The sequence below is a fragment of the Taeniopygia guttata genome, chromosome 34 (assembly GCF_048771995.1).
Source record: "Taeniopygia guttata chromosome 34, bTaeGut7.mat, whole genome shotgun sequence".
In the NCBI taxonomy this organism is placed as follows: domain Eukaryota; kingdom Metazoa; phylum Chordata; class Aves; order Passeriformes; family Estrildidae; genus Taeniopygia; species Taeniopygia guttata.
In genome coordinates, this window is record NC_133059.1 from 992219 (window position 1) to 1012037 (window position 19819).

Here is a 19819-nt window from a genome sequence, read left to right on the forward strand (position 1 = left end):
TCTGGTCTTTCCCCGGGTAGTCAGCGAGATCGCAGGATCCCTCTTCCCAGAAATTTCTGGGTGGGCGCCCAGAGGGGTCCTGGACCCCACCGGCCCCACGGCCAGAGAGAGCAGTCCTCCTGGCTGGCTCGCCAAAATGATTTATTAAAAAATATAGATATTGATCTAGTGTCGATATCCAACTGTGACGGACAAAAACTCTCTAACAGTTTAAAGTTAGCAAGTGTATGTTTATTCGACGCCGGGCGGCGTGCGGGATAGCTCCCAAATACACACCGCACCTTCCAGGTGATTACAGAGTCTTTTTATCCATACAAGTATTGAATACACAAAATACAAATACATATTCATCATTTTAGTACATCCCATTCCCTGCTTCGTATGCTAATCACTCCAAAAGTTATTAAGCATGCGTAGTTTGTCCCTTGAAATGGGTCGGTGGTCCCTTTTATGGGGAGGGGTCCCAAAATGAGGAAGTAAATGAAGTCTTCCTCGTTCTGACCTTTCTACCTTTTCAATGCAAGTATGACAAATGAACTCTTGGTAGAACTCCCATTCCTTGTCCTCAATTGGTTTCAGAACAGAGGAGGCCCACAATTGTCTTATGTTCCTAAAAGCTATTTGTCAGTTTCTATATTCTTCATTATAAACCCAGCTAACCAAACATTGTGCTGACAAGCAATTAATTATTAGTTAACTACTAACTCTTAACTTCATCAAGGCCTACTCATTTATTATTCTTATTTTAATTAACTCTAGTAAGGCTTATTTCTAACTAAAATCTTAGCTCTTCAAAATGTCTAAATGCCTTAAAGTTTACGTTTCAGTTATTACAAATATTCTTACAAAAGTCAAGGTGTTCTGTGTTTTCATTGCTGTTCTTCTGTAAATAAACAACCCTGATTTTTCACACCCCAGTTCTCTTTCCATTTGCTTCAGGCACAGGCAGCATTGGCAGAGTTGTGTTTTCCGCTTGCTCCAGGTTCCCAGGGCGGGAAGTTCATGGGGGAGCTGGCACAGCCACCCCAGGAGTGGGGGTACCTGCACAGAGGGGTCCCACTGACAGAGGTCACTGTCTCCTTGCAGTCTCTCTGAACACACTTGGTAGCTGCAGGGGCAAATCCCAGCGTGCCCGGTCCCGTGGGATCCCATGTTGGGACTCAGTGTCCCAGCCAGGGTGAGCACTGCTTGTGGCCCTGGGCTCAGCATGGCAGGCCTGGTGCTCACACCACTGCAGACTTCAAGCTGGCCATGCACAGCTCCGTGTTTCTCCCAAAAATATCACTGCTGCAGCACCTGGGGTTCCCCAGTGCTGGCCTTGTTATCCCTACTGCATGGAGGATCGCATGGCATGGCAAAGGATGGATCCCATGTGGCATCCAACCTGCCCTGATCCAGGCTGGGCACCAGCAGGGGAAGGTGCAGTGCAATGTCTGCACAACCCAACCAGCCATCCTACCCCAGCCCCTGGATGAGATGGAAAAGCAGGTGGGGAGTGACTCCAAACAGCACTGTCTGATTTATCTTAGCCAAAACCAGCACTGGGGGTTGTTGGGAGAAAGGGAGAATTCACATGTTCAGTGACACATTGGAAGGACCCTGATCAGATTCACAGAGCAAGGAGAAATTCTGCATCCCTGATTTGCAGTATTTTCTGCTAAAACACACACCTGTCAGCCCAGGTAAAAGCAGATGTTCAATAGAGAGCTGGGTGGGATTAGGTAACAAGCAGATAGGAATAGGGAAGCAGCAGTATGTGACTTCTGTGTACTTCTGAATGATGTTGTTCAAGACTGAGCTGCATAGTAATAAGAAATGGAAAAGCAATGCTGGGAAAATTAATAGACGTACACAACAATGGAGATGAGATTGGATCTGAGGCAGGACTTGGTTCCAATCAAATCTGCCTGGGAAGAGGCCTGGCTTCAAATCGCATTGTTTGCTTTCCTTTGAAGAACAACAATAGCCAAAATATGACAGATGAATATTCCTGGGGTAGAGGTTGGTAATTCAACTGCAAACCTCGGGAGAGGAAGGATTGCAGGAACCACAAGAGGAAGACAAATTGTAGTCTCATCAAACAACAGAAAAGTCCAGTGCCTGTGTATAAATATACAGCGCTTGTGTTGAATTCTTCCAGGAAAATGCAAGTCTGAAGTGAATCCCAGGTGTTTGACTTCATGAAAATTAGCAAGCCCTGATTCGATTTCCTTCCCAGTCGGTGAATACGAAATCCCTGGGCAGATGCCTCAGTTCCAGGTGTAGGTAGAGTTACTGTATCCAGGAACCTCTCTCTCCTCTGCATCTCCCATTTTTCTGAAAACAAGTCCACACAGTGGCCCCAGCAGCAGCACGTGTCACCCTCTGAGCTGCACTCGCTGAGATTTAGATTTCAGCCCCACTGAAGAACAACAAAGGCTCCTTTGTGGCCAAACCCAGAGACAGAGCCCAGAATTGATGTTGGAAGGGATTTAAAGGGCAAACACAGGTGGCTCTAATCCCCCTTCTCACTTCACCTCGGCAATGTAGCTCTTCTTTTGGCCAAGTTCAGCAGCCCACTCATAGAATCCTAGCATGGTTTGGCTTAGGAAGGAACTCATGACCATCTCATTCCATGCCCCCTGCCTTCCACTATGCCAGGTTGCTCCAAGCCCTGTCCAATTGGTCTGGAACACCTCCAGGCATGGAGCTGCCACAGCTTCTCTGGTCAGTCTGTTCCAGGCTCTTTCCAATCCCACGGAAAAGAATTTCTTCCCACTCTCCTTCTAAACCTGTCCTTTGTCAGGCTGAACCCATTCCCCCTTGTTCTCTCCCTCCAGAGCCTTTTCCAAAGTCCCTCTCCAGGTCTCCTCAAGCACCTTCAGGCATTGGAAGGAGCTCAAAGGTCTCCCTGGAGTGGCTCCAGCAGCTCCACATCCTTCACCAATTCCAGAAACCAACCAGAGTTCAATAAATAGGAGACAAGAACTAGGTGGTTCAAGAATGGTTACCAACACACGGAAATGACACAGGAACCCTCAAGCCCTGTGCTTCTCTGAGACCAGCTCTGCATTCCTCCCACGCTGAGGGAGGGCACCAGCAGGAGGGATCAGCACTGCCAGGGCAAAAGGTGGCCTCTTTTCATGGCCCTTGAAACTGGGCATGTGAAATGAGGTACACAAACCCAAAGGCCAGGTGGACCTGTCATCTCTGAATGGCTCTTTACAGTCTTCCCAGGAACATGAATGACAGTCACTGTTTTGCCAGGGAAACAGCATCTGTTGGGAATGTGGTGCAGCAAATGTGCTTTCTGCTCCTCTCAGAGCCAAAATTCCTACCCATTCTTGTTAGTCCCTCTAAGAAAAGGACCCTGTTCAGCTGAGTGACAGTGAAGCAAAAAAGCAACCCAGGAATGCATTTTCCTGCTCACAATACCCTCCATTCACATGGGTGACTTCGCACTGGCACACAGGAGTAGGGAAGGAACCCAAACACATCGTTTTACATAAAATCAGATGTGTTAAGGGTTGGACAGATCTCACAGGGATATGGAAACCTCCCCTGAAAACCCAGTTCAGGGAGAGCCTGAGCTCTTCTGTGGCTCTAGGCAGGAAGATGCTCAGGATCTCCCAGAGAGGCTCAGCAGACAGTAGGATTGTGCCTGGATCTCACTCTGGAAATGCCAGTGGCTCAACTGAGAGCTGTGGGAATGATTTATAATGCACTGAGAGGGGCCACAGACCTGCAAGGGTCTTTCATCAGGAGCAAAGAGCAGCCTGGAGGGTGGGGAATGCTGGATCTGAACCACTGTGTGCTCATCCTTCACCTGAATGGGGAGCTGCCCCCAAAGTTGCTATGTATCGCTTTTATGGTTCTCCTGTTGGGTATATTTTGGAGCAGCTGTTTTCTGTGGCTTTTCATGGTGGGAAGCAGTCATTTGCCTGCTGTGATATCCTCACAACTAATACTAACTCCTCATTCCCTTTGGTTTTATTTGGGTTTTTTAATGTATTTTTTTGGTTTGTGTGGGTTTGGTTTTTTGGGTTTTTGTCTGTTTTTGTTTGAGTTTTTTGTTTGCTTTTTTAGAAGTGAGAGGTGAACTTGGCATAGCCAAACTCAAGAAAATGTACACCAGGCTTGACTTTCCAGAAATTGCTTTTGGCTGGCTTTAACTTCATCCTCCAGGCTCAGGATAACCAGTACATTTGCAGATTTTCCTCTGCAACATCAGCTTGCCCAGACTTTGTTCCGTGTTTCACAAATGGAGAAGAAAATGGATATTGTGCAAAGCTTCATTTCAACCTGCATCAGAATGATAGAAAAGAAGAAAAAAAAAAAGAAAATATTCACCAGTTAGAGCAGAACCAGTGTCCCACCATCTTCCCCTCCACTGTTATTAATTTTCTACATTTAGAGGCAAACCTGGGCCTAAAGCTTCCATCGCTCGGTTCCTGATGCAGGACTGCAAGGGTCCCACAAGAAAGGCTGGGACAGAGTGTTCAAAGTGTTCAACAGGGCCTGTGGCAACAGCACAAGGGGCGATGGCTTTCAGCTGCAGGAGGCTGATTGAGGTTGGATCTCAGGCAGCTGCTCTTTTCCACTGAGGCTGCTGAGGCACTGGCCCAGGCTGTGGATGCCCCATCCTTGGGAACAGGGCTCTGAGCACCATGGTCTGGGGGAACGTTGCTAAGCATGGAACCAAAGGCTCTCTAGCTCAACTGTCACGTCACAATCCATGTCCCACCTGGAACTGCCAGCAGCCAGCAAGCAGCACAACACAACTGTTGGCCCTGGGGTCAGCACACCCTGCACGCTGCTCCTGCCCGCTCCTGCCACCCTTCTTGTTCCTGCCCGCGGATACCCCCATCATCAGGTTCCATAGCTGCTGAAGGCCTGGATTGTGTCATCCATCCCTGCAGGATGTTCACATTTGTCCTGAGGAAGGTACGGTGCCATTCCATGGAGGTGGATCCCCCCAGCTGCCCGGGTGGGCTGGAGTTCTGGGGGGATGGGGTGGGACAGGGACCCCACTCTGAGGTTTTGCTACCTCTGCAGGCTGTCGCAGACAGAGAGGAAGAGATGGAGGTGGACACACAGACTGATATGGAGGAGGAGATGGATGTGGATGGAGTACAGACTGGAGAGGAAGAGATGGAAGTGGATGTGAAAGAGGGGACGGATGTGGAAATGGAAGAGTACGCTGAGGACATGGAAATTGATCAAGAAGATGAAGAGGAGGCCATGGTCCTGGGATGAAGACCGATGCCAGCAGCAGGACAGGTACATGGTACCCAGAGGACGAGTGGGTTCCCTGCAGCCAGGCTGGGGCTGGGCTGGGTGGTCCCTGCTCCGGCCACACAAGCCCCATCCCAGTGCCTGGGGCCCAGCCCCCAGACCCAGCCAGCCTCAGCTCTGGCAGCAGGGTCCCACTGTGCCAGCCTGGGGACACACGGAAGAGCCCTCTGTGCCTGACTGGAGTGACCATGGCACCTGCTTTTCTTCCAGGACTGATGGAGATCCCGGGCCGAGATGGAACCATTTTGTACATAGTTTTTAGAGTTTGTTGTTCGCTTTAGGATATAGGTTTTAGTGCTACGTTTGGTCTTCTGTAAATACGTTTCAAATATTGTTGTTAGATATGTTCTTATGTATATACGTTCAATAAATTGTTGTTGTTACAAATATTCTTACAAAAGTCAATGTGCTCTGTGTTTTCATTGCTGTTCTTCTGTAAATAAACAACCCTGATTTTTCACACCCCAGTTCTCTTTCCATTTGCTTCAGGCACAGGCAGCATTGGCAAAGTTGTGTTTTCCGCTTGCTCCAGGTTCCCAGGGCGGGAGGTTCATGGGGGAGCTGGCACAGCCACCCCAGGAGTGGGGGTACCTGCACAGAGGGGTCCCACTGACAGAGGTCACTGTCTCCTTGCAGTCTCTCTGGACACACTTGGGAGCTGCAGGGGCAAATCCCAGCGTGCCCGGTCCCATGGGATCCCATGTTGGGACTCAATGTCCCAGCCAGGGTGAGCACTGCTTGTGGCCCTGGGCTCAGCATGGCAGGCCTGGTGCTCACGCCAGTGCAGACTTCAAGCTGGCCATGCACAGCTCTGTGTTTCTCCCAAAAATATCACTGCTGCAGCACCTGGGGTTCCCCAGTGCTGGGCTCTTTATCCCTACCGCATGGAGGATCACATGGCATGGCAAAGGATGCATCCCATGTGGCATCCAGCCTGCCCTGATCCAGGCTGGGCACCAGCAGGGGAAGGTGCAGTGCAATGTCTGCACAACCCAACCAGCCATCCTACCCCAGCCGCTGCATGAGATGGAAAAGCAGGTGGGGAGTGACTCCAAACAGCACTGTCTGATTTATCTTAGCCAAAACCAGCACTGGGGGTTGTTGGGAGAAAGGGAGAATTCACATGTTCAGTGACACATTGGAAGGACCCTGATCAGATTCACAGAGCAAGGAGAAATTCTGCATCCCTGATTTGCAGTATTTTCTGCTAAAACACACACCTGTCAGCCCAGGTAAAAGCAGATGTTCAATAGAGAGCTGGGTGGGATTAGGTAACAAGCAGATAGGAATAGGGAAGCAGCAGTATGTGACTTCTGTGTAGTTCTGAATGATGTTGTTCAAGACTGAGCTGCATAGTAATAAGAAATGGAAAAGCAATGATGGGAAAATTAATAGACGTACACAACAATGGAGATGAGATTGGATTTGAGGCAGGACTTGGTTCCAATCAAATCTGCCTGGGAAGAGGCCTGGCTTAAACTCTCATTGTTTGCTTTCCTTTGAAGAACAACAATATCCAAAATATGACAGATGAGTATTCCTGGGGTAGAGGTTGGTAATTCAACTGCAAACCTCAGGAGAGGAAGGATTGCAGGAACCACAAGAGGAAGACAAATTGTAGTCTCATCAAACAACAGAAAAGTCCAGGGCCTGTGTATAAATATACAGCGCTTGTGTTGAATTCTTCCAGGAAAATGCAAGTCTGAAGTGAATCCCAGGTGTTTGACTTCATGAAAATTAGCAAGCCCTGATTCGATTTCCTTCCCAGTCGGTGAATATGAAATCCCTGGGCAGATGCCTCAGTTCCAGGTGTAGGTAGAGTTACTGTATCCAGGAACCTCTCTCTCCTCTGCATCTCCCATTTTTCTGAAAACAAGTCCACACAGTGGCCCCAGCGGCAGCACGTGTCACCCTCTGAGCTGCACTCGCTGAGATTTAGATTTCAGCCCCACTGAAGAACAACAAAGGCTCCTTTGTGGCCAAACCCAGAGACAGAGCCCAGAATTGATGTTGGAAGGGATTTAAAGGGCAAACACAGGTGGCTCTAATCCCCCTTCTCACTTCACCTCGGCAATGTAGCTCTTCTTTTGGCCAAGTTCAGCAGCCCACTCATAGAATCCTAGAATGGTTTGGCTTAGGAAGGAACTAATGACCATCTCATTCCATGCCCCCTGCCTTCCACTATGCCAGGTTGCTCCAAACCCTGTCCAACTGGTCTGGAACACCTCCAGGGATGGAGCTGCCACAGCTTCTCTGGTCAGTCTGTTCCAGGTTCTTTCCAATCTCACAGAAAAGAATTTCTTCCCACTCTCCTTCTAAACCTGTCCTTTGTCAGGCTGAACCCATTCCCCCTTGTTCTCTCCCTCCAGACCCTTTTCCAAAGTCCCTCTCCAGGTCTCCTCAAGCACCTTCAGGCATTGGAAGGAGCTCAAAGGTCTCCCTGGAGTGGCTCCAGCAGCTCCACATCCTTCACCAATTCCAGAAACCAACCAGAGTTCAATCAATAAGAGACAAGAACTAGGTGGTTCAATAATGGTTACCAACACACGGAAATGACACAGGAACCCTCAAGCCCTGTGCTTCTCTGAGACCAGCTCTGCATCCCTCCCACGCTGAGGGAGGGCATCAGCAGGAGGGATCAGCACTGCCAGGGCAAAAGGTGGCCTCTTTTCATGGCCCTTGAAACTGGACATGTGAAATGAGGTACACAAAGCCAAAGGCCAGGTGGACCTGTCATCTCTGAATGGCTCTTTACAGTCTTCCCAGGAACATGAATGACAGTCACTGTTTTGCCAGGGAAACAGCATCTGTTGGGAATGTGGTGCAGAAAATGTGCTTTCTGCTCCTCTCAGAGCCAAAATTCCTACCCATTCTTGTAAGTCCCTCTAAGATAAGGACCCTGTTCAGCTGAGTGACAGTGAAGCAAAAAAGCAACCCAGGAATGCATTTTCCTGCTCACAATACCCTCCATTCACATGGGTGACTTCGCACTGGCACACAGGAGTAGGGAAGGAACCCAAACACATCATTGTACATAAAATCAGATGTGTTGAGGGATGAACACATCTCACAGGGATATGGAAACCTCCCCTGAAAACCCAGTCAGGGAGAGCCTGAGCTCTTTTGTGGCTCTAGGCAGGAAGATGCTCAGGATCTCCCAGAGAGGCTCAGCAGGCAGTAGGATTGTGCCTGGATCTCGCTCTGGAAATGCCAGTGGCTCAACTGAGAGCTCTGGGAATGATTTATAATGCACTGAGAGGGGCCACAGACCTGCAAGGGTCTTTCATCAGGAGCAAAGAGCAGCCTGGAGGGTGGGGAATGCTGGAGCTGTACCACTGTGTGCTCATCCTTCACCTGAATGGGGAGCTGCCCCCAAAGTTGCTATGTATCACTTTTATGGATCTTCTGTGGGGTGTATTTGGAGCAGCTGTTTTCTGTGGCTTTTTATGGTGATCCTGTAAGAAGCAGCCATTTGCCTGCTGTGATATCCTCACAACTAATATTAACTCCTCATTCCATTTGGTTTTATTTGGGTTTTTTAAATCTATTTGTTTGATTGGTTTGTGTGTGTTTGTTTGTTTTTGGGTTTTGTCTGTTGTGGTTTGAGTTTTTTGTTTGCTTTTTTAGAAGTGAGAGATGAACTTGGCATAGCCAAACTCAAGAAAATGTACACCAGGCTTGACTTTCCAGAAATTGCTTTTGGCTGGCTTTAACTGCATCCTCCAGGCTCAGGATAACCAGTACATTTGCAGGTTTTCCTCTGCATCATCAGCTTGCCCAGACTTTGTTCCATGTTTCACAAATGGAGAAGAAAATGGATATTGTGCCAAGCTTCATTTCAACCTGCATCAGCATGATAGAAAAGAAGAAAAAAAAAAGAAAATATTCACCAGTTAGAGCAGAACCAGTGTCCCACCATCTTCCCCTCCACTGTTATTAATTTTGTACATTTAGAGGCAAACCTGGGCCTAAAGCTTCCATCGCTCAGTTCCTGATGCAGGACTGCAAGGGTCCCACAAGAAAGGCTGGGACAGAGTGTTCAGAGTGTTCAACAAGGCCTGTGGCAACAGCACAAGGGGCGATGGCTTTCAGCTGCAGGAGGCTGATTGAGGTTGGATCTCAGGAAGCTGCTCTTTCCCACTGAGGCTGCTGAGGCACTGGCCCAGGCTGTGGATGCCCCATCCTTGGGAACAGGGCTCTGAGCACCATGGTCTGGGGGAACGTTGCTAAGCATGGAACCAAAGGCTCTCTAGCTCAACTGTCATGTCACAATCCATGTCCCACCTGGAACTGCCAGCAGCCAGCAAGCAGCACAACACAACTGTTGGCCCTGGGGTCAGCACACCCTGCACGCTGCTCCTGCCCGCTCCTGCCACCCTTCTTGTTCCTGCCCCCGGATACCCCCATCATCAGTTTCGATAGCTGCCGAAGGCCTGGATTGTGTCATCCATCCCTGCAGGATGTTCACATTTGTCCTGAGGAAGGTACGGTGCCATTCCATGGAGGTGGATCCCCCCAGCTGCCCGGGTGGGCTGGAGTTCTGGGGGGATGGGGTGGGACAGGGACCCCACTCTGAGGTTTTGCTACCTCTGCAGGCTGTCGCAGACAGAGAGGAAGAGATGGAGGTGGACACACAAATTGATACAGAGGAGAAGATGGAAGTGGATGGAGAACATACTGGAGAGGAAGAGATGGAGGTGGATGTGGAAGAGGAGATGGACGTGGAAATGGAAGAGTGCACCGAGGACATGGACATTGATGAGAAAGATGAAGAGGAGGCCATGGTCCTGGGATGAAGACCGATGCCAGCAGCGACAGGTACGTGGTCCCCACAGGCAGAGTGGGTTCCCTGCAGCCAGGCTGGGGCTGGGCTGGGTGGTCCCTGCTCCAGCCACACAAGCCCCATCCCAGTGCCTGGGGCCCAGCCCCCAGACCCAGCCAGCCTCAGCTCTGGCAGCAGGGTCCGACTGTGCCAGCCTGGGGACACACGGAAGAGCCCTCTGTGCCTGACTGGAGTGACCATGGCACCTGCTTTTCTTCCAGGACTGATGGAGATCCCGGACAGAGATGGCACCCTTTTGTACATAGTTTTAGAGTTTGTTGTTCCCTTTAGGATATAGGTTTTAGGGCTTCGTTTATTCTTCTGTAAATACGTTTCAAATATTGTTGTTAGATATGTTCTTAGGTATATACGTTCAATAAATTGTTGTTATTTCAAATATTCTTACAAAAGCAAATGTGTTCTGTGTTTTCATTGCTATTCTTCTGTAAATAAACAACCCTGATTTTTCACACCCCAGTTCTCTTTCCATTTGCTTCAGGCACAGGCAGCATTGGCAAAGTTGTGTTTTCCGCTTGCTCCAGGTTCCCAGGGCGGGAAGTTCATGGGGGAGCTGGCACAGCCACCCCAGGAGTGGGGGTACCTGCACAGAGGGGTCCCACTGACAGAGGTCACTGTCTCCTTGCAGTCTCTCTGGACACACTGGGGAGCTGCAGGGGCAAATCCCAGCGTGCCCGGTCCCATGGGATCCCATGTTGGAACAGGGCTGAGCCTGCGTGGTCCTGCACAGCCTCATCCATGGCTCTTGCCTGGGTAGCCCCAGGGCCAGCGAGGTGCACTGGGCTGTGGGCAGCCCCTGTTCCTGGGCACCCTGAGGGGCTGGACCAGCCTGGAGGCAGCCTCAGCACAGGGGCCTTGGTCCTACATGGACCGAGATTTCCTTTGGAAGCCCCCTCTGTCACCAGACTCTGGGACATGCACAACACAAACTGATCCTCCTAGTTAAAGGTGTGACGTTCATTGGCACAAGTTTGTCCCTTGGACTTTGTAGCACAGCAAATGTCAGCGCTTGTCATCCCTGTTCTGCACTCGCTGCTCGGGCACCAAAACATCTGAACCTGACAGAACATCTCTAATTAGCACCAACCTGCAGAGAGCTGCAGGGGGAGAACCCATCCCCAACCACCCAGAGGAACACTTGACATTGATAATCGGGGACAGAGCTGAAACTAAAGTATTTTAATACCAAGAGAGGGAAATTTTAAATTGCTGAATTCATTCTCCAAGAACAATAACGAAAGCTTTTGGCCTCCTCACCTGACAGAGATGTGTATTGCTGAGGTGTGCTTCTGGGTTATGACTGATTTTTATTCATCTCTTCAGAACTCTGATGCTGATCCTGGCTAAGGTGCAGAGATGATATTTCAGAGCCAGATGAGCTCAGCACAGCTTGTGCAACGCAGAATTTCCAGACCCAGACATTCAGGCTATGCAAACTGAGACTTTTTCATCTCTGTGCAAAGATCAGTATTAGGACATCGCTGCTGTACCACAGACTTCTCAGAGCTGGCCCCTTTATCCAGCCCTCCCCAGTCACTGCACAGACTTCACTCCAAGCTGTTTCTGATAGAGTTCAGTAGCACATGGGTTTTAATCCTGGTTTTTCTTCATCTTCTCCTGAGCTGCCTCCAGACACGGTGTGTGGGCACTGTCTGACAGCAGCAGCATTAACGTCTCACCTCCCTGACACTGAGGTTCATGTCACAGCTTTTCATCAAAAGCAGCAAATAAATGATTCCCACGGGGTCCCACACAGCTCTGTGGGGACTTTGTGTGGCTGCACTTCCAGCACCAGCCCAGGTGCACAGGAATTTCAGGAGGAGATACAGAAGGAATCGGCCATTCACAGAGGAAAACATCACTTTGCATGGCCCAGATCCCCACAACACAGCAGACTCTGGTAACCCAGACTCTGCACTTTTACTTTCACCTCTGTGCCTTACTTTGCCTCTCACTAAACTCCTTGTCCTAGGGTGACTGTTATGGTGTTTGTATCTCCAATCGTGGGTTCTGTTTACGTTTGATATTATGTTCTGTGCTTTCAGAACTGACTCTGAAAGTGAAGGTTTGTTTTGCCTTGTTATCATCTGGTTCACCTCCCCCCATGGTCTGCTGTCTAAAAAAGGCTAGGGCTGGCTGACTGGCTTTTGCTTTGCTTGCTTGCTTGGCTTGCTTGCTTTGCCTGCTTTCTTGCTTTGCTTCCTAGTTAGGTTAGCTAAGCAGTCCAATTCTTTCCCTGGACTGTTGCTTTTTCCTTTCCTCTTTCTGAATATCATCCAACCTGCTCTGGACTGGGATCTGGGAAACACCAAGGAACACCAGGAGCCTGCATTTTGTGATCTGCAGCAGCCATCCCCAGTGCTGGAGAGCAATCCCCAGTGCCCAGACCCGGGCGACCACTCCCAGGAAAGACTTTCTGGATTTGTTCATCTCTTCAGAGTGGTGAAAGAGTTTTGTTGTCATCTGGTGTTGTTAATTGTTTTGGTGCTGGGGAGTGCTTTGTTCCTTGAATAAACAGGTTCTTTTCCACTTCTCTCTCAGAGGAAATTTTTCCCTGAACCAGGTGGGTGGGGAGGGGCCGTGGGGGTTTGTTTCCTGGGGGCTCCTTTCAGAGGGTTTCTCCCAAATTTGCCCTAAACTAAAACAGTGCATTAGAAATGCCAGGGATTTCAAACACCCACAACCACTCCTGACTGTGGCAGCTGCAGTTGGGTGAACAAATACAAGGAATTCCCTCATCTCAGTTCTTCAGATGGGCAAATTGCAAACAGCAGAGCTGAAAAGATTTTTGGTGTTTCCAAGTTCATTTAATTGGAGATCACCCAGCATTCTCAGTTGCCTCTCACTGCTCAAGAAGAAGGAATCCTCCTGAGCCCTGCTCTCAATTCCTGCAAAACCAAGAGCCCAGGTGAGGGGAATGTAGAGAAGTGTTCTTAAAAGGAGACACCCTAAATGTTCCATTGCTATGAGATATGCAATATATTTTGCTCATGGAAGTGTGGCCTGACTCAGTGCTGTATTTTTCTCCTCAGGAGATAATAATTTCCTGAGGCAGAAATGTCCAACAGCAGCTCCATCAGCCACTTCCTCCTGCTGGCACTGGCAGACACGCGGCAGCTGCAGCTCCTGCACTTCTGCCTCTTCCTGGGATCTCCCTGGCTGCCCTCCTGGGCAACGGCCTCATCATCAGCGCCGTAGCCTGCGGCCACCACCTGCACACGCCCATGTTCTTCTTCCTGCTCCACCTGGCCCTCAGCGACCTGGGCTCCATCTGCACCACTGTCCCCAAAGCCATGCACAATTCCCTCTGGGACACCAGGGACATCTCCTACATAGGATGTGCTGCTCAGCTCTTTTTCTTTCTCTTCTTCATTGGATCAGAGTATTTCCTCCTGACCATCATGTGCTATGATCGCTACGTGTCCATCTGCAAACCCCTGCACTACGGGACCCTCCTGGGCAGCAGAGCTTGTGCCCACATGGCAGCAGCTGCCTGGGCCAGTGCCTTTCTCAATGCTCTGCTGCACACAGCCAATACATTTTCCCTGCTCCTGTGCCATGGCAATAGCCTGGGACAGTTCTTCTGTGAAATCCCCCAGATCCTCAAGCTCTCTTGCTCCAAGTCCTACCTCAGGGAACTTAGGCTCATTGCTGTTAGTGCCTGTTTCGGACTTGGTTGTTTTGTGTTCATTGTTTTCTCCTATGTGCAGATTTTCAGGGCTGTGCTGAGGATCCCCTCTGAGCAGGGACGGCACAAAGCCTTTTCCACCTGCTTCCCTCACCTGGCCGTGGTCTCTCTGTTCCTCAGCACTGCAGTGTTTGCTCACCTGAAGCCCCCCTCCATCTCCTCCCCATCCCTGGATCTGGCCCTGTCAGTTCTGTACTCGGTGGTGCCTCCAGCCCTGAACCCCCTCATCTACAGCCTGAGGAACCAGGAGCTCAAGGCTGCAGTGTGGACACTGATGACTGGATGCTTTCAGGAACATTAAACTGCTGGCCAATTTCTGCAAATTACTTGCAATAAAAGTCTTCTTTGATATTTCTTGTTGGTTTCATTTTGGAGTTTCTTTTTCTTAGTTTTACTTTCTTAATCTTGTCCACAGAGGAAAGCCTTTCCTTGTGCCATTTCTCATTTTGCTTCTCTCCCTCTGGCCACAGACTGTGCAAATAAGGGGCTGTGCTCTCAGTGGATTCATAGGAACTCAAGGATCTCCCAACAGAGTTTTCTGCAGAGATGCCCTTTTGTTGCCTTCTCTGGAGCTGCAGCAGCAATGTCTGTGTGCAGAGCTGGGGCAGATCAGTGCTGGCACAGCAGCTCTGCTCCTGCTGGCCACACCATTCCTGATCCAGGCCAGGAGCCATTGGCCTTCTTGGCCACCTGGGCACACTGCTGGCTCATGTCCAGCCTGCTGTCCATCAGTCCCTGCAGGTCCCTTTCTGCCTGGCTGCTGTCCAGCCCCTCTGTCCCCAGCCTGTAGCACTGCAGGGGTTGTTGTGGCCAAAGTGCAGGACCCGGCACTTGGACTTGTTAAACCTCACCTTGTTGGGTTTGGTCCCTGGATCCAGCCTGTCCAGGGCCCTCTGCAGAGCCCTCCTACCCTCCAGCAGATCCACACCCACATCCAGCTTGGTGTCATCTGCAAAGATGTCCTTGGTTCCATGTGTCCCTTCAGTGTCACAATGTCCCTTTGGTTGCACCAGGCCCTGCACTGTCAGACTGGTCTCCTTGGTTCCATGGGGCCCCAAAATGTGACAATGGACTCCTTTGTTCCGTGGGGCTTCACAGTGTCACAATGTTCTCGTTGGTGCCGCAGTTTCACAGTGGCCCCTTGGTTCCATGGGGCCCCAGGGTGTCACAAAGGCCCCATGGTCACATGAGGTCCCACACTGTCACAATGCTCTCTGTGCTTCCACAAGTCCCCTCAGTGTCACAATGGATTCCTTGTTTCCACGAGGCCACACAGTGTCACAAGGGCCTTCCAGATTCCTGGAGGCCCCAGAGTGTCACAGTGGCCCCTTGGTTACACAAGGTCCTGCAGTGTCACAATGTCCCCTTGGTTCCATGAGGCCCCGCAGTGTCAGAAGGGCCCCTTGGTTCCACTGGGCCCTGGGCTCTCCCAATGCTCTCCTTGGTTTCGCAGTGTCACAGTGGTGAAACCCCTCGGTTACACGAGGCCCCGCAGTGTCACCATGGCCTCTGTGGTTCCACCAGGACCCAATGTCACGGGGACTCCCTGGTTCCATTGGGCCCCAGAGCACCACAATGGAGCCCTGGTTCTATGGGGCTGCACAGTGTCACCATGGTCCTCTTAGTTCCACCAGGCCCTGCAGGGTCACAATCGCCCCAGAGTGTCCCAATCATCACAGAATGACAGAATCAAATAGGCTGGAAAAGACCTTTGGGATCATCAAGTCCAACCAGTGCCCTAATACTGCCTTGTCACCCAGACCATGCCACTGAATGCCACTGGAGAGGGACAGTGACTCTGCCACCTCCCCCCTGGCCTTCCCATTCCGATGCCCACTCACCCTTTCTGTGAAGAACTTCTTCCTCTTGTCCAGCCCAAACCTCCCCTGGTGCAGCTGAAGGCTGTGTCTCCTTGTGCTGCCCTCCAGCAGATCCACACTCACACCCAGCTCGGTGTCACCTGCAAATTTGGGGATGGTGGGCTCTATCCCCTCCCCCAGATCATCGGTGAAGGTGTTAAACAGGACTGGGCCCAACACAGATCCCTGGGGACAGCACCAGGGACTGGACACCAGCTGGGTGCAGCACCATCCCCACCCCTCTCTGGGCCCAGCCTCCAGCCAGCTCTTCCATCTCCCAGCCAGGAGGGAACCTGCCCAAGCCGTGGGCTGCAGCTTTTCCAGGGAATGCTGTCAGAGACAGTGTCCAAGGCTTTGCTGAAGTCCAGATGGACACATCCACAGCCTTTCCCACATCCACAGGTGGGTCACCTGGTTACAAAAGGAGATCAGGTTGCTCAGGCAGGACCTGCCCCTCTTAAATCCACGCTGGCTGGCCCTGACCCCTCGGCCATCCTGTGGGTGCCCTGTGGTGGCACTCAAGGTGATCTGTTCCATAACCTTGCTGGGCACCGAGGTCAGGCTGACAGGCCTGGAGTTCCCCAAATCCTCCTTCCAGCCCTTCCTGGGGATGGGCTCACACTGGCACCTCCAGTGCTCTGGGACCTCCCTGGTGAGCCAGGACTGATGGTAAATGGTGGGGAGCAGCTTGGGGAGCTCATCCACCAGCTCCCTCATCCCCCTAGGATGGATCCCATCCCATCCCATACACCTGTGAGCGTCTGAGTGGCTCAGCAGGTCACCAGCTGCTTCCTCCTGGATTACAGGGGCCATTCTGCTCCTTGTGCCCATCTACCAGCTCAGGAGAAATCTTGTCCTAAGGACAACCTGTCCTAATATTGAAAATTGATACAAGCAAGGTGTTAAGTGGTTTGGCCTTTCCCTTATATTTAGTTACTCTATTCTCCACTGCATTCAATAAAGAGTAGAGGTTCTCCTTATCCCATGTTTTGCTATGAATTTATTCATCCTTAAACTCTTGCTAAGTTGACTGACCTTCTGTCCAAAGTTAATGCACCTTCTTCCTTCCCCCGAGTTCCCACAAAAGCTCCATGGGCAGCCAGGCCAGTCATTTTCCTCACCACCTCATCTTTTGCCACACTGGGACAGGCTGCTCCTTCCCCCTTAAGATCACTGTCTTGAACTGTGTCCATCCTTCCTGGACCCCATGGTTTTTAAGGGCTGTTTCCCATTAAAAAATCAGTCCCTGATTCACTACCCCCCAAATCTGTGTCCCAAATAGGCCAAAGTCTGCTCTTCCTCATTCCAGTGTGGAAGTTCTGTCGCTGCCCCTCCTTCTTTCACAGAACATTGAAAACTTGATTATTTCATGGTCCCTGTGCCCCAGGCAGCCTCTGACCCCCACATCTGCCACCAGCCCTTCTCTGTTTGTGAACAGCAGGAGACAGAGCTTTCCTTGGGAGTGCAGTGTTACCAAAAATTCGGTAAAACAGAAAACTCCTTAACACCAGTGCAGCATTAAGAAGCAGCATTCTTTATTCAGCCAGATGCACAGGGGATCGCTCCTCCCAAAGCCGAGCATGCTGAGTGCAGGAAATTTTCTGTTCATATTCTGTATTTTGCACATGTATTCATTGATTGTGCTGGACTAAACACACATCTGATAATCATTTCCCCAAAACCATTAACATATTTCCCCTCTCCTTTACCCATGTGTTCTTCTGTCCTGGGGGTCTCTCTGGTGGTCCCTGGTGGTCGTGGACCCCAATGTTCCCGTGGGCCTGGCTGAGCTGGCAGGACACTGAGGCTGGTGAACTTCCAGTTCCCCTTCTCCCACAATGGGCACTGTGTGGTTTCCATAGGCCTGGGGTTTTGGAGAACAAGCTCCAGGCATCAGCTCACCTGTGGAGACAATTTATCATCTGGTAACATGAGGTCACAGAGTGGGCTATGACATCACAGAGTGGTTTATGTGAGGTCATCGAGCAGCTACAGCATCAAAGACTGTCTCTGTGACATCACAGAGCTGGCTGTGACATCGCAGAGTTGGCTGTGACATCAGAAACCAGCTGTGTGACATTAGAGATTGGGCTGTGACCTCACAGAGCAGGCTGAGACATCTCAGAGGGGCTGTGTGACATCCCAGGAGGGCTCTGTGAGGTCACTGCCTTGGTCACTCCGCCCCAGCTCCCCCTCACAGTTTCTCCCAACAAGTCCAATGCTGTACATACCCAGCAGGGTCCCTGTCCCCCAGTATCCCCCCGGTCCACCTGGAGGCACAGCCTCCACCAAAGGATGTTCTACAGGATCCACCCCAGAGCCTGACATGGGGACAAGGGGCCAGGGCTGTGTGACCAGGACATCAAGGATGTGGATTATCCAGGTCCCTGTTGCCTGGGTTGGGTTCCCCAGGGCAGGAAAGATGTCTGGCAGCTGGAGCAGGGTTAGGGAAGGGCCTCCAAGGTGGGGCTGGAGCCCTTGGGCTGTGAGCAGAGGCTGAGGGAGCTGGGCTTGTCCAGCCCGGAGCAGGGAAGGCTGAGGGGCTCCTCATCCCAGCCTGGCAGTGCCAGCGAGGAGGGGATGGAGAACACAGAGCCAGGCTCTTCACCGGGCGCCTGGTGGGAGAGAAAAGCCAATGGGTGGAAGGGGAAAGAGGGGAGATCAGCCAGGCCAGGAGGAGATTAAATGAGCCAGGCTCCTTTTAGCATTTCCTCAACACCAAAAGCAGCCTGACCTCCCTTCTCCATCCACCACTGACAGCTTTGCAAATCGAGAATTGTTTGATCTGTTTTTCCCCCACTCCAGGACGAGCATCCTGATACAAAAACTTAATTCGGTTTATATCTATCAAACAGAACCACGTTTGTCTAAAATCAGTTTTAGTATGGAAATCACCTGTGAATGCTGGACTCATCAGACATTGCTAGGATGTTGCACATGGCTCAGGGAAGAGCGTGATTGTTATTAAATTATGTCCCGTTCAACTATGGTCTGTTGGCCATGAAAAGAAACTTTCTGTGCCTCTGAGTCTCACCAGTTCCTGACCCCCAAAGGACACAAACCTGATGAGTTGTGGTTCCCACTCCAGTGGTGGCACTTGGAGCTCCCTCCATCCCCAGAGCAGAGCTCCCTTGTCCCAGAAAGTCCCTGGCAATGCAGGGATGAAGGAAACAGGACAGGCTGTGGGGATCAGGGCCAGGGCACGGCCAGGGATTTGGGGTGGCTGTGAGCCCAGGGCAGGACCCGGCCCTTGGCCTTGGTGAACCTCATCCCATTGTCCTGGGCCCATGGCTCCAGCCTGTCCAGATCCCTCTGCAGAGCTTCCTGCCCTCCAGCACAGCCACACTCCCACCCAGCCTGGGCTCACCTGGAACTGCCTGAGGGTGCCCTCGATGGCCTCGTCCAGATCAGCAATAAAGAGATTTCACTGACCTGGCCCCAGTGCTGAGCCCTGGGGACACCCCTGGATGTGACTCCATTCCTCAGCTGCTCCATTCCCAGAGCAGCCGGGCCTGAGCAGAGCTGTGGGGCCAGAGCCGGCTGGGCTGTGCTGGGGAGAGGCCCTTGGTGCTGCCCAGAGCTCAGGGCAGCTGGCAGAGCTTGCAGGGAGCTGGGCTGGGCTGGGAGAGCCTGGCACAGAAACCATCAGTGTCCATCTCAGCCTGGCTGAGCGGGCAGGAGCAGGAAGATCATCCAAGGTCCACAAGTTCTCTGTGTGGGAGCTGAGCTTGTGACCCCCTGAGCCCTCCCAAGTGCTGGGGCTGCACCTCCAGCTCCAGAGGAGATGTGACAGATGGGAGCAGAGACAAATCATTCCTGCTGGACTCTTTCTTGGGTTTGCTTATACAGGTGACCTGGATCCATATGTAGACAAGGTGTTTTGTGTCAGATAACACTATGGGAGTGATAAGAATAATATTTTTTAACTAAAAATTATATTTCATGCATAATGCACAATGAGAAAAAAAATACACGTAGGATCAAATGAGCATTTGAATTTTTCAGAGGATGAGAGACTCATTTATGTTCCATCTGCCAAACCCTCTCAAATACTTTCCTCGGGGCTTCCTTGAGATGAGAGGTGACCACCAGAGGCCAAGGCCAGCCAGAGCTGTCTGTCCTGGCAGATTTTGGTTGGGATTACCCTTGCATATAGGG

The 19819-nt window shown here is 51.1% G+C and overlaps 2 protein-coding genes across 2 annotated transcripts in view; both read left to right on the forward strand.

Moving 5' to 3' along the window:
* The window catches only part of LOC121468955 (uncharacterized), a 2238800-nt gene that overhangs the window by 518428 nt on the left and 1700553 nt on the right, over positions 1–19819 (forward strand). The gene's annotated exons all lie outside the window — the stretch shown is intronic.
* Positions 13516–14103, forward strand: LOC140681295 (olfactory receptor 14J1-like). The gene has a single exon (XM_072920854.1). The coding sequence runs from the start codon at positions 13516–13518 to the stop codon at positions 14101–14103; it is 588 nt and encodes a 195-aa protein (XP_072776955.1).

Bases quoted from the DNA above. Each gene is read 5' to 3' on its own strand.
- LOC140681295 (XM_072920854.1), top strand. From the start codon at position 13,516: ATGTGCTATGATCGCTACGTGTCCATCTGCAAACCCCTGCACTACGGG.